Source organism: Calonectris borealis, chromosome 1 (assembly GCF_964195595.1).
Source record: "Calonectris borealis chromosome 1, bCalBor7.hap1.2, whole genome shotgun sequence".
In the NCBI taxonomy this organism is placed as follows: Eukaryota; Metazoa; Chordata; class Aves; order Procellariiformes; family Procellariidae; genus Calonectris; species Calonectris borealis.
Window position 1 is genome coordinate 193,946,456 of NC_134312.1, and position 15,203 is coordinate 193,961,658.

General features: G+C 40.1%; 1 protein-coding gene across 2 annotated transcripts in view; it reads left to right on the forward strand.

The window, feature by feature from the left end:
* DCLK1 (doublecortin like kinase 1) overlaps positions 1–15,203 on the forward strand; it is a 253,346-nt gene that overhangs the window by 205,176 nt on the left and 32,967 nt on the right. For both annotated transcript variants that reach the window (XM_075139783.1, XM_075139784.1), the window contains exons 7-11: positions 1,161–1,245; positions 2,596–2,704; positions 7,611–7,668; positions 8,441–8,560; positions 14,422–14,568. In XM_075139783.1, the coding sequence (XP_074995884.1) occupies positions 1,161–1,245; positions 2,596–2,704; positions 7,611–7,668; positions 8,441–8,560; positions 14,422–14,568 (519 nt within the window). The remainder of the gene's footprint in view (positions 1–1,160; positions 1,246–2,595; positions 2,705–7,610; positions 7,669–8,440; positions 8,561–14,421; positions 14,569–15,203) is intronic.

The following is a 15,203-nucleotide window of genomic DNA, read 5'->3' on the forward strand; positions in this document are numbered from 1 at the left end:
CTGCCTGCAATTTATGTAATACATAGATTGAAGGAGGTAATTAAATACTGCAGCACTTTGTAACCTTTCAGCATGCGAACTATGTGAACCCGAGAAAGTTTTAGTTTCGGAAATCCTCTGAATACTTCTCACTTATGTTGCAACACGAGGACCTGAGGAAATGCTCAGTTTTGCTGTAAGTTTAAAGGGCCACTGTTACATTTGTAGCTTCTTCTGGTTTCCTTTGAAGATGGGAGAATCCTGAAGATATGATCGCATAATGTTACGCAGCACAGGATAAAAGTTTTGGGTGAAATCCAGTCCATCTCATATGTCTGTGTAGTTTCATCCGTCTAGAGGCGTGATGAAGCAGTCTTCCTAAAATACATGCCTAGAGTCCATATGTAACTGATAGACATTGATAGGTGCTTGGGAAGGCTTCCCTAGTGCGATCCTGTCTGCTATACTTTTGGCATCCAAGCTGGGTGGCTACGAGTCTCCTTCTAGGGACTATAGAGATACCGTCCTCCCCCCATTAACTGTATAGGCAAACGTAGACACTTGCTGTACAAGTACTTAAAACCAAGGTACAGACTCATGCCTCAAGTGAGCTATACCCAATCAAATGCTTTTCCAAAACAGCAAACATTATTCACCCTGACATTTTATTTTCTCCATACTTTACCATAATGATTTCTCCCTTCTAGAACACAACTGGGGAGGATTTCACCAGAGGGAGGTTTGCAAAAGTGAGGAATTCTGCCCATAACAAAGCCAACTTCAGTCAAAACAGATGTTCGTGCTTCTAGTGCCTGCTGGAGTAACGGTGTCGCTGAGAAAACAGTCTCCTGCCTGCAGAGGGCATACAGCTCCTCGGTTTTCCCTGCCAAATGTGTGTGGAATAGGGAGAAACTAATGGAGCATACATAAAAGCGTGGCTGCACATTGCTGTACATGATGGATCAGGGATACCTCCATGTACGTGGGGGTACCAAAAGTGTAATTTCAGTGGAAAAACTGGACTCTTCCCAAGCATCCACATATCCCTCCACCAAAGTAAATTGATACGTTACATAGGGAACACTGAAGCCTCTCCGGGACGTGTGTCCAGCAGGAACATGCTGCGGGTACTCGTGCTCCTTAAAAATCATCTGTTTTCATTTGTGTCTCTCCATTTCCAGAGCTCCCAACACAGCGGCTCCTCTACCTCATTAGCATCCACCAAAGTTTGCAGCTCTATGGATGAAAATGATGGACCTGCAGAAGGTAACATTTGAAGGCTGACATTTCAAAGCAGTCAATGTAGTGATAACAGCAGCTGTGTTGGAAATGAGTCATTCTTCCTGCCGGAGAAGGTGGGAGCGTTGCGGGCTGGATGACTCCCCGTGAGGAGGCTCGTCAGTCTTAGCAAACCAGTTGGGTTCACTCCGGATCAGATTTGATCTGGACATCCTTATTCAGAGCTGGTTTTGTTGCAGGATACTCTAGATATTAGTTCTGCAGGTGACGCAGTGCTGACTGGATTATTTCACTAATTTTTTGTCTCGTCTGGCATGGTACTAAAGAACATGCTGCAGTCCTGGGTCTTTACTCAGAAATGATTAGCCTGACCCTGTACTGAGGCTTTGAGCAAGTTGGCTGAGGGACAGTGTCTGCTCCAGTTCACACGCACGTATACGTAAGTCCGTGTGTATGCTGATGTCTGACAGTAACCCTTCATGCTGCCTGTGAATTCAGGCAAACCCCAGCCTCCTTGTGTCTTAACATTCACTTTTAATACTAAACTGGAACAAAGGACAGATAAAGATACAGTTAAAAGCTGTCTTAAAGAGTGTAAATTCAAGTCACGTTTTTGAGAGGCATTTTTTTACGTTATGATATTTATATAGTAGTTTGTATCAGCTGCAGTTTACAGTCAGCTTTTAGAGGCATGTTAGGTATTTGTAACACGCTATTTCAAATACATTTAAAAATAATGGTACATGAATGAGCACTAAAACACATGAAACTACAAACTTTTCTTATGCTTAGACACTGTGTAATGCAATTTTACCTAAACATCTGGTGCCCAGGTTGCATGCGAGGTAGTATTATTGAGAACATTTGTTTAAAAACTAAATATTTAATATTGGGGGAGGGGGAGAACTAGCACTTAGCACATGAGGAGTTTTATGGATGTCTCAGTTTACAGGATGTAATAAAATAAGTGCTTGAGTGTTGGACTTCTTTGGTACATATATTTAATCATGCTGTGTCAAGGAGTTCCAACCCTTTTTGGAGGCTGGTCTGCGCTTGTGCAGATCACAGAGGCCTTTTCATAATTAAAAAAATACAGTTTTGGTTTTGTCCTGGGGGCATATTGCAATGGGAATGGTAAACTATGTAACACTCGAATGGTGGTATGTTTGAGCCCCAGAAGTCTTATTTTTCATTATTGTATCTGTGTGAAACCTGTTGAGTATATACAATGTCAGCAGCATGGTTTCACTGTACAGTAAGTGAGATACTGACTCTGAATGGTTTCCAGGCTCCTAAACCATAGACTTAAAATGCATGTTATGTGCAACATCTGTGTTTCCTTCACTAACAATAAAAATGTACTAATGATTCTTTCAGAAGTGTTGGAGGAAGGTTTCCAGGTTCCAGCATCGATAGCAGAGCGATATAAAGTTGGAAGGACTATAGGAGATGGAAATTTTGCTATTGTGAAGGAGTGTATAGAAAGGTGAGGAGGATAATATGCTTATTACTGTAAAAATAATCATTAATATCATGCTTTTTCTAGATCATGTCTTTATTTGTAGAACATAGGACGTGTAATAAGGTAATGTCTCAATGCCAGATAGAAAAACTAGACTAATACCCTGTCGTGAAAAAAAGAGTGAGTCCAATGGACAACCTATGAATTTAATTCTTTGTGGGTTTTATATGTTTTTTTTCTGCTGCACTCCACATGAGTTTACCAGTTCTTTGTGTTAAATCTTTCTTGTTGCACTGAAATAACATCTTTTCTTGCAGTATATTCTTGCAACTCTCCCTTTACATTAGACTGATGAAACATTTCACATGTAGGAGCATTCTGTAAAGATGTTGGAAAGGTTTGTGTGTGCGGTGTAGTGGTGGTGGTCAGCACAAAGAGCTGACTTTGGGTCCATCTATTCTGCCGTCTGCCACTGAGGAGTAACCTTTTCCATGTTTATCTTTAATTAAATGGGCATCTATCTCCTGCTTGCCTGCTTTATGGCATTATATAAGCTCCTTCCAACTTTAGGAGCCTGCACTGCAGACATCAAAACCTAACAACTTCTTCAGTGCCCTTTACTGTTAGGAGCTGAGGACAGTCACCCCTAAAGACTGATTTTAGACATCCACTCCAGTTTAGAGAAGTCACAAGTCACCTCAAATGTCAGTGTTGCTGAAAGTGTCCAGGTTGACTAGCTCAGGTGTCGGTTTCTAAATCTGGTCAGGCAGGTCATGAACCAGGTTTGGACTGGCTTTACCCAACGTTAAGAGTGTAAAAAATAGGGAACAAAGACAAATGCTCTGAGCAGAACTGCAGGTGCCTTTTTGTGGTATTGTTAAAAATAGGAGAATATGGGGTAAAGAAGACAAAAGGTACCTGTATGTGAAATGATTGTAAGATTGCTCATGTTAGATAGTAGCAGTGCAGAGAAGGAAAAGAACTGCCAGAGCTAGAGATGTCCAAAAGAAAGAACAACAGAGATGTCAAGGTCTGATAATGAAACTCCACAAGTGAAGTTTTGTATCCCCTATTACCATATCCTAGAGAAGGGACTTTTACTGTAACCTCACCTTTGGGCTCAAAGAAAGAACTTTCGCTCTTCAACCTGTAAGAATGTGATATTAACCCTAGAGAGCAAGTCAAGATTAGATCTCATGGCAGATGATGATAAATTAGCTTGGCTGGTTTTAAACTAGAGTCTCTTTGGAAAAAGACAGGTCCTGCTCTGCATCTGAAAGAGTCTGGCAAGTCGGAGACCATGAAGACAGCTGTTGGGGAAAGGGGGAAGAGTGGATTTTTATCAGCTGACAGTGTGCTTGTGGGACTTGGCCAAAGCTCTTGTGAGGCCTTCAGAGCTCTGTCAGAGTGAGTTCATGGTCATCTGGAGGGTGATAGCTGTCCAGATCAAACCCCAGGGTCTGAACACTAAACCGGGGAATATGGAAACCTGAAGGAAGCAAAGCAAAACAATATGAAAGCAAGAAAGCACTGTAAAACCCTACGGAGTGGGCATGACTGATGAAGAACATGGGTGAAAACATATAACTAAGAAAAGAGAAAAAAGCAAGCTAAAAAAGTAAAGTGAGTAGTGACCAAGAGAAACAGATTACAAGGCAAAATAAAAAAAGGTTGAGGTTTTGATACACTGGCATTCAGCTGAAAATGCCAGTTGTGCTGAGAGACAGTTCACATGTGCTAGTGTGCATTTTACACCTCTTTCTCAAGCTGAGAGAGAAGACATGAACAAAATTAAACATAGGTCCCACCACACCTAAAAATGATACTGATTACAATATGCTCGAGAACATAAATGGAAACTGTTTCCTGTCCTCTTGTCGATCCTCCTGGTCCCAGAAGTATCTGATAACACGATATATCTAGTGAATATGTGCTCAAATAGCATGATTACTCAGGTATTCCCAGATACGCACTCTTACAGTCTCTGAGCCATACCATTCCATAGATCCCATTTATATCAGAGAGTTACTACTTTAGGAGAGCTTGAAAATTAAAGTAGAATTATTTCTGTTAGTTTCCACTTCTAAAGCAGTATACCCTTGCCATCACAAGTGTGGAAGGAGAAATTAAAGGCTCAGAGGGTAAATTAAAGCCAGTACATGTAAAACCCCTTCAAAAACATTCTTCACAGTCTTTCTAAGCAGAAAACACCTCACTTCAAAGTCTGATATGTCCATCATTTGCAGAGCCAGAATTGATGGGGTGATACTTGGGACAGAGGACTTTTCCACTTTCTTCTGACGTACAATTCCTGTGTGCATTAGACTTCAAAGAAACAGCACCATGAGGTGTTAAGCAAGTAGGAATGGGTCTTGTTACACATCTTCACTGATCACATGGATACTTCTTCATCGCTGTGGAGACCAGCCTGTGTGCACTGGTTAGCCACGCTGATGCTCCAAATGCGTTCACAGGCATTTTCCTCTGACAACAAACAGTCCAAATAGAAACCAAAAACCATCTTGAAAATTTTCACGTGGGGACTTCTAAATCCCATTCTGTGCATCTGTGAATGCGTGGGCACACACACACACACAAATACGTTTAATGCACACACAAAAATAATGAAGACAGATTTTTGTCTCCAGTGCAATGGAAAAATCCGTGAACTTTGCAGAAGGTTAAAACAGCCAGGGAGCGTGGCACAGAGCTCTGTTATGAACTAGAGGTCTAACTCCATGCCCTGCATTAGTGCTGTGCGTCCAGACTTTTATCCAGCCGTAACGTGTTTCCTACTTCGTGTGGCACCTTTTTATTGTTTGGGTTGAATGATAGGTGAGAGGTGATAAGCCCATTGCACTGTGAGTTTCTGGCATGGCTGTGTGTATTTTTTGGCGGGTGTGTAAGTTGCAGCACTGCTGACAGCCTGCGGTTCTGCAGCTTTTTAGGGGAAAGGATTTGCATTATCTTAGCTTTAATTTTCCTTTTACCAAAACAAAGAGCAGTCAGAGTTGTCATCTGCTCGTTACATATCTGCTCCATCGTATGTGCAATTTGTCCTGCGGTGTTTTTATATGTGTTCATTTTTAACTTTCAGATACTTCCAAATGCTGACATTTCCTCACTAGCTCAGATTTCCCAGTGTTTTGGAGTACATGGAGTCTCCCATGGCCAACAAAAACCATCAATTTCCTTTCTCATGACAGAAAGGAAGCATTCCTAGGGCAACCAAGCCGCTTGAAAGAGACTCCTATTGAAAGAGGGCATATTTTGCTTGAGTTTGAACCCCAGATATCTTCATTTCTAATATTCCTTCTCCACCTCCTTCTTCCATTCCCCAAAATAGTGTCCATATCTCTGCCTGTCCCCTCACTGAGCTGGGACTGTAGCCACCAAACAGCAGCACCATGAAGGGGCACCCCACGTGGAGTGCAGCCCATTTCTGGGGGCTGTAGCATTAAATCCCTTTGTGGGGGAGTACAGATATGAGAAGTTTTTAATTTTTCTTTGCTTAAGTCTTGAACAGTCATGCTGTACTTTTTGTCCAAGTCATAAATGTCATCATCCAGTGTAATTTCTTTGCACAGTCTTTTAACTGATGTCTTAATACAGACTGTCTTTGCTCCCTGCTGACCTGGGAACTCAGGTTTCTAATTAATATTTGGGGATTTTTTTCTTCTTTTTACTGAAGTCCCCATTTTCCCTTAAGTTAATACCTAGTGGTACATCATTGCCAGAGGACGTCTCCATGCTTAAATATGGCAATGAAAATGCCCAGTCGTTTTCCTAATGCAATGCTTTCACTTTATGACTCACTTTGCACGTCCTACTTGACAGACTGTGCACACTTCTAGGCGTGTTCATTTCTCTATATAACTTATTATATATCAATTTAATGTATCGATTTAACTATGCTTTGCTAAATGAAGAATGAAAAAAAAATCACCCCATATGCTTGAGAGGTTATTTTTTTCTTTATTTTTTAACCAAACATATGCCTAAGGGCAAAGTATTAGACTTTTGTAAACTCTTTAGATTTTCATTACAAAACGAAAGCGTTTCGGTAAAAGCTTTTTCTTATATTTTCCATTCTTCATTTAACCTTATAGTGAAACTAGAGCTTGTGAACAGAGCTTCTTAGTATCGTCCTTATAGCCATCTTTTGGTTTTGTAACTTGGTTAAGAAATAGAAGTTGGTATTGTGGACTTGCCTACAAGCTTAGTTTTCTATGTTAGCATTCTATGTAATAAATATCTATGTATGTGGTAGTGATAAATACTATATCATTTCCAAAAAAAAACCACCTAAAAGGAAATGTGTTCTTATCCTGAACTAATTCTCTATAATTTCTTACTGTCTCCAGAACCTTTCATATTCTGTCCCTTAAACATCATATTTAACTCTGCTAGGTATCAAATACTTACTGAATACATAAAACATTTTTCCAAGGACTGAATTTTTTATCTTAGCAGTTGCGAGTGCTAAGATAAAACAAATGACTCTTCTTTTTAAGTAAAAAAATAAATGTATTTTCCATGGCTTGTATTTTTTTTGTTTAGTAGAAAACAAAACTTTTTCATTTTGAGAAGATTTGGATCTGTAAATACTATATAATATTTTTACATAAAACTGCAGAAGAAATAACAAATACCACTACAAAATGAAAAAATCCAGTGACTTTGTTTCAAAAACATTGAAATGTCTTCATTTTTTATAAAAATGCTCAATGCTTTTTTCGGGCACACATATTCAATGAATTTGGCTCAAGTTCACAATTCCAGACAGACCCAAGCTTCATTTCTTGACAAAACAAATACTTGAATAGAATTCTTTCCCAGACCTACTGTGCTCAAATGACAAATATAAACTCGACCGAGAAAAATATTCAATGCAATTGAACATACAATTTTTTCTTTTCTCTTTCCTCAGATCAACTGGTAGAGAATATGCTCTGAAAATAATCAAAAAAAGTAAATGTAGAGGAAAAGTAAGTACAAAAAAATCAAATGAGACCAAAAGATATTTTTTTTTCAAGAAACATTTTGTGAGAGATCACTTTGGCAAGCTGTTGGTATTTGTCTTCTTCCTGGCAAGTGTTAGAATCTTTTTGGTTCAAATCTTTGCCTTCCTTCTGGAGACCTTTGGAGTATCAGTATAAAAGGCTGCAATGTGCCTTTCTAGATGTGTGTGTTCATTCTTCAGTTGGTTGGTTGTACGTGGATACGCTCACTCCCCTTGTTCTTTACCCCTGTAATTATGTCCTCTAGCTTTCATAATCCCAGATGTTATAGAAAACAGAAAAATTATACTAATAATTATAACAACACCGGTCGTTATGTCTAAACAGTATGCAAGGTTAATCAAATTGATGTCAGTTTTATAGTAAGTGAATTTCTGTTAGCTTTTGAAATCTGTAACAAAAGGTTGTCTGAGAAGATGCTATCATATTTTTAAATGGAAAGATTCCGCACTGGAGAAAAAATTTTAGAAGCTTCCATATTTAACTTTTCTCTGCATCAGAAACATGTCTATTCCTCCATTTCTTTTTCTGTGTTCTGCTCTCTGTTCTTCTTTCAGTTATCACACTGATGTTGTTTCTAGATGCGTTCCTTCCATATTGCTGGAGGCAACATTACTTTTTTAAAAAACCCTGAAGAATCCATGCAGGTCCCAATTCTCTCTGCATTTTCCACTGTACAATGGAGGTGAAAGTTTTTCCCACCAACCCATAGTCATTGAAAATTTCTTTTGTGTGGCAGGAACACATGATTCAGAACGAGGTATCTATTTTAAGACGAGTCAAGCATCCCAATATTGTACTTCTGATTGAGGAGATGGACATGCCAACTGAGTTGTACCTTGTCATGGAACTTGTAAAGGTGAGTAGTTTGGAGACAAGCTGCTTATTAAGAATTTTTTCAACCGTATTGAGAAATTTCATTGGTGCTAAAGCTTAGTAAAAATCATGGAATCACAGGATAATTTAGAATGGAAGGCGTCTCTGAAGGTAGTCTTGTCCAGCACCCTACTGAAAGATGTGTAATCCACTGTCAGATTTTTTTTAAAGGCTTTCAAATATTTCAAATATTTGTCTAACTTCCTGTAAGCCACACTCAGAAGTGCTCTGTGGACAGTACTTTGGAGATCACCAGTTTTATTTGCTCCCCCAAAAGAAATCTCTTTAAAAAGTTTTATCTTAAAGAAACACATTTGCTTTGAGGTGAATTGAAAATATACCCAGTCCAAATAGCCATAAATACCAGACTTCAAAATTCAATATTCTTTGATAAAATAGAGTTTAATTAAATTTTATTAATTTATGTTAAATTTAAACAATATTACCTGTCTTTTTTTTCAACTGATTTATATTAACACATTGTCAGGCTTACCTCCTTGATAATAATCTAAATTTAAGCTGGAGGAGGGGGGAAGTGAAAGAGAAAAACCCGCTATTTAAAGCATGGTTCTATTCTGAAAAGTAAGTTTGCAAATGCAGTATTTTATATTTGGGACCCTATTTGTTTCTTCATAGTAACTTCCAGATCTCATGCATTTATTTCACTCGCTGGTGAAATTACATATTCAAACTGGACTATGAAACTCAGACCAGGTCATCTCTTGCCCCCATACGTCAACAGTGCAGTGCAAGAAGTATGAATTTAGCTCTGGGTTCTGGTACTAATACACAAGTATGTCACTGTGCATAAAAGGTGGTAAAAATACATTTGAGTAAATTGTACAAATTAGGGCAGAAAACCACTGAGAACATCTTGTCCTCCATACTTACTTTAACAGAATACACCTGTTTTTCACATTCACTAATGGGATTAGCGATTCTCCCTCCTTCCTCAACTATTCTGTGCGAAGGAGATCTTTCCAGCAGCCACCTCCATTTCTGTATCTTGATCAGGACGTTCTCCTGAGGCAGCCTATCATGCCTACACCTGGGAAATCCACAGTTTTAAGTGTTTACAGACAAAGATTACAATAAAACTGCGCAGCAGCAGCAGCATTTGTGTGCAGGCCTGTTGCATGTGCACGCTCAACACTTGTGAGCAAATCAGGCAGTCTGAACCCTGGCAGCCAGTTCACCTCCACTTATTTTAAATTAAAAGCGTGGTCACCTTCGGTAGACGTCCTCTGTATCCGTGGTTAGAAACAGGCACCACCAGAGGTCGTGAGAGCAAGCAATTTTGGCAGGCAGGATTGTTATCTGCTTTGCTCTGGTTGTAGGTGGAGATTAGGGGATGCTCTTAAGGTAAGCAACTTATTGAGATGTTAGATAGGATGATCCCAGGTCCAAGTGTTTCTTAAAGAATTTCTCAATCTCTGGGCTGGAATACGAGAGCAAGGAGAATGAAAAGTTTTTTGTTTTGTTCCATTATCCTTCGTGCTCCGTGGCAGCAGTGGTGACACAAGCCATGTTCCCAATGCAGAGCTGGGAGGCTGTCAAGTGTGGCCCATGGGTGGATGGCCACAGATTTTCCCTGTCCTTGTGGCAGGCTGGGACAGCCTTGTTATCCGTGAGAAGCTCAGGCCATGCCCCACAGCTTAGGAGATGGCAACATTGTCCTCTTAGGTTTGTGATTTGCCTGATGCCCTACTGGGCTTAAGTGGTGCTATGGAGCTTATGGTCCAGCTAAGCCTGCTGTCCACCACCTCCAAGCTCTGAGGAAGCACATCAGGGCATGCTGGTGGCAAGGAGCTGACAAGGTACCCAGCACCCTCATTTAGTCTCGATGGAAAGATTAAATCCTAAGAAAAAAGCAAAATACTGGCACTCTTCCACACCACGAATCCCTCTGTGTAACCAGTCCCAGAAGAATTTCCCCACCTTCTTCATAGTCACAGCCCTCTCTCGCACTCCGGAGTGCAATGTGAAATAGCACAGCTTCAGATCAGATGCCATTAGCCATCTAACACTATTTTTTTCATAATTACTACTCTCTTGTATGATAAGTGAGCTCACTCTGAGATCCATGTTACTGTAGGTTTTTCTGGTGTCCATGAGAGCTTGTTCAAAGGTACCTCAATACTCTTGCACAGCGTTGTAATCCGATGTAGCCACAGCTTCAGCCTGCATTGACAAATCCTTCATCTTGGCCCCATGAGGTGTGCTAAGAAGTAAAAGCTGTGCCTTGTCTAACCTAATGCCAAGACCTAAGCACATAGCTGGTTTTATGGGTGCAACCTGCTGTGCTATTCATGCTTGAAAAATGTTCAAACTGTAGTCTCCGGTGGATTTTTAATCAAAGTCCTATCAGCTAAATAAGAGAGGAGGGGACCAAAAACTCTTACAAAATAACTAGCCTAAAAGATGTATATAAAAAACCCCATCCATTATATTCACTTTCTGGAAAAATCTGGGGTTTTGCACTCTTTCTTCTTTACTCCTTAGGATTGCTGCACATACCATACCAAGATATTTATGCTTTTAGTTATGCTATAGAAGGGCTTTGTAGACATCTCTGTAGTTCAGATATCCTAGAGAGCACTGTTTTAATATTCTTTGCTTTTATAGGGAAGAATAGAAGAAATTTAGAAGAAATATCCTAATACTGGGAAGTTAACTTCGTTTCTTTGAAGCAAACATCTATTCCTTAATATTTAATTGGAAAAAAAAAGCCTTGTTATACTCTATGGGCACTGGGGAAGGTATTTCTGGAAAGACATTAATTGTTAATTCACCAATTGCTGACTGTTACCATTTCATAGCGTGCACTGTTAGAATTGATTAACCATCTGTTAGTGACTGACTTTTGAAGACCTGACTCTAAATCAAACTCACAGACAGGAAAGAAATTCAAGGAGAAAAGGCTTGATACTGCAGAGCACGGTTTCAGTTAATACCACCCTGCATTAATTGGCAGTAACATGTTTGACATAAGTGGCTGCTGCAAGTACTGCCCTCACCTCATGGCAGATAGGCCATTCATTGCTTTGTAAAGTGTAAGAAAAAGCACTTCATAAATACAAATATAAACACATTGCAAGTGGTGCTTGTAAAAGGAAGCAAGGACTTGGTTTCTGGCACGTTGCCTTCTTACACAGCGAAACAAAATTGTTATTCAAACCTAACAGGGGTTTGGCCAATTTAACAAGCAAGATTTATTGCAGAGTTTCCTTTACTGCTCCAGGATATGATTTCACTTTTGCAGAAGAAAAGAGAGATTATATCATTTACATAACAAGGTAATAAATAAATAATTGGTTACTGTACTTCCAAGTACACTTCCTCATGTGCGCAGATGATAAAAACTGCATTCAGATGTTACTGGTCCCATTTCACTCCAGAACGGGGGATTTAAGACTGAAATATCATCCTGAACTCACCCCTCGTGCCTGAATAAATGATAGTGACCTGCTGTGTGAATTGGCCAGGCAGAGCCTTGCAGGTTAAAGTGCTCTTCAGGGAAAGGGAAGTCTGAAAACAATTCTGCCTGATATAGCTGTCAGCTCTGTTAACTCTTTGCAGGATATCGCCTCTCTTTTAACTGCAGAGAATCCCACAGACTAAATATATGCTCTCTTTTCTTACCAGGCTACCTGGTAAGAAACTTTACCGAGTAAAGTAGGCTGCTTAACTGGAGAAAATTATTCTGCTTCAGACTGGCGTGGCCATCTGCTAATGTGCTTTGCAAGGTCTATATTTTTCTGAGTAGGTTTCTCTTGCACATGAACATTTGTTCTTTTTCTTCTGACTTTAGGCCGAAATGTTCCCTTCTCTTTTGAAGGTTCAGCTGCTTTCCTTCTCACCCCTCACATCTCAGCTCGGGCTGTTTTCTTTGTTTGGAGGCAGATCCTTTGCTGATGTTATTGACACTTCTCCTGAGCATCTGGAACATATTAGATAAGACCAAAGATCTGTCTAATCCACTACCTCATGTTAAAAAGCAGCTGGTACAGGGGCTTCACAGGAAGGAGCTTAGGGAAGATAGATTATTTATCCGACATATTTTGCCACATGCTGATATCTGATACGTAGGGATCAGTTAATGCCATGAACTACATGATATTGTACTTTTGCCAAATATTTGGCCTTTCTCTCTAATCCTCTATCTGGTTTAGTTTGGCCTTTTCTTCCTCCTTTTCCTTGACACTATGTATCTTGATGTATCTTGATCAGTCACCAGCCAGAGCAAGAGGTTTTGATGTGGTCCAGATTTGACAATGGTTGGTTGCAAGCAGTTTCCAAAGCTGGGGTTTTGCATCTACAGTGGGAAATAAACCTGCCCTGGCAGATGTCAGCTGCACCTCAACAATGCAAAATTTCTAATAGTTTGGGGTTTTTTAACAAGTAATGTCTCTTTTCTCAGGTTTGAGACTTTGGTGGTTGTCTTTTCCTACCTCTTTCCCTGTAGCCATGACTCCTGGAAAAATTCTTTTTTTGACTCTTCCCCCTCCTCTTTTCTCTTAGTGAAAACAGTGTTTTCTCTGGAGCTAAGCCTTAAAAAAAGCACCAAATAACTTGAGACTGTTGATAAAATCATGAGAGTTGGCAAAGCTGGGACTCCTCTGTTGCCTTCAGAAAATGCCTACTTTTTCTTTAAAATACAGTCTCCTGTGATAATTTTTTTTCCTTGATGTTTTGACTGCAGCAGGGATTTTTTGCATTGTTTTCGCAGAATTATCTTTTCCCTCCTCTTTTTTTTTTTTGTTGGTCTGTGTTTCCTTTATGGTGCTGCTTTGATTTTGGCTGAAGGCCCAATACCTCTGAGTAGTATCTCAAAAGATGTTTGTTTTTTCCTCCACTCTGTCAAGCTTCCTCCTTAATCTCTTCTTTAAAGTTATTTTTTGGTCTTTCTCCAAGCACTTAGATGTTCTTCTTCCCACTTGCCAGCTCAGCTCTGGAAATACAGTCCAAATGTCATGGCTGCCTCAGATCCTGGTGAAGATCATTGCAACTTCAAGGACTTCCACTTAATTTTTCTTTTTTTCTTCTTTCTTTCTCTCTTTTTTTCTTGTTTTTCTTTCACTGGCACTAGCTTTTAGCTGAATTAGACAGCACATGAGTTGGAGATGGGACAAGCTGCCGTCTGTGTTTGTAGCTGTGGTGAAATACTAACGTTGATTCTTAAGTGTCTTCCAGTATGATTGTCTGACATACATGCTCAGAAGTTCTTCGGTACTAGCTGCAAGAAAAGCATCACGCTACCAAAAACTTCACATCTTGTGTAAAGAAAGTAGTTTCTAAAATCCATGTTTTCAAAGTTTTATGAGATGGAAACAGACTTTTAAAATACACTAGCAGTGATGACAGATAGCTGGTTTGAGTTTTACTCCAAATTTCTTCATTTTTCTGGAGTTCAGTCAGACTTTGGGCAAAAATTTGATGTCAGCCTGTTTGTGATTATAATAGAGTGGCAAGGGTTGGTACGTGGCATCGTGACAGGCAAGTATGTAGGCATGCCAGAAATTTGCAACAGGGGCTCTGAACACACAGGTTGGCAAGTGCTGGACATATTGCAAAGCAGTAGCAGGTGGGAACGGTTTGCAGTGGAGACTCCGGCCTCTTGGCTGACCAACCAAACCATGACAAATGGTTCTGAATTACTGGTATGTTCAGCTGCCATTATAGGGGATGTCATCACAGTACCCAAAGTTTATAGCTGCAAGGAAACTGTACTGCTCCTCCCTCCTCCTCCTCTATAAATGATGCTCCTTGATCTTCCCTAAATTTTTCAGTCATTTCACAAGCGGTGTTGCTCATATGCCATGGTCATATGCCATTTTGCTCCAGGGAGGAGATCTTTTTGATGCTATTACTTCCACCAACAAATATACAGAGCGGGACGCCAGTGGGATGCTTTACAATCTGGCCAGTGCCATCAAATATCTTCACAGCCTGAACATTGTCCACAGGGATATCAAGCCAGAGAATCTACTGGTAAGTGAAAATTCAGCTTTCGGTATTGTTGATAACTTGGGAGTGTGTGAGAGAAGGTCTGCGCTTCTCCCTCCCTCCGCACACACCCCAAGTTTATTTCAGTCTTTTAAGTCATTGGTCTTTTAATTTTAACCTTAGCATTGTAAAGCTCTCCTAAGAATAACAGCTGTCACAAAAAGTACAGTAGCGTCAGCTGGTACGTCTAGACCGTTCCCCAGGACACAGCGACAGAGTTGTTCCAGTGATCACTAGAAGTGACCTTTCAGTGAGCTGCAGTATAATTTCAAGCTTCTCATAAATACAAAGGTGTTCTGTCCTCGCTAGACCATTGTGTACTTCTGCGGCTGCCTCAGTAATTAGCAGCAGTTCAGTTTCACAAACATGGTGGGTATAAATGTTGCGCCCTCACACAGTATGTCAGGGCAGAACCAGGAAGAGACTTCAGGGTCCTTCCTTTCCCTGCTGCATCTCCCAAATAATCCCATAGCACTTTTTATTAATACACTTTACTAAAAAGCCTGACGACTCCTTTTCCTGGCTGAATCTGGATGAGCCCTATCCACTGAAGACAATGAAAAACATACCCTGGCAACTAGTCCCTCTGAGGATTTTGCATTCTTGAATGCAAAGTTGTG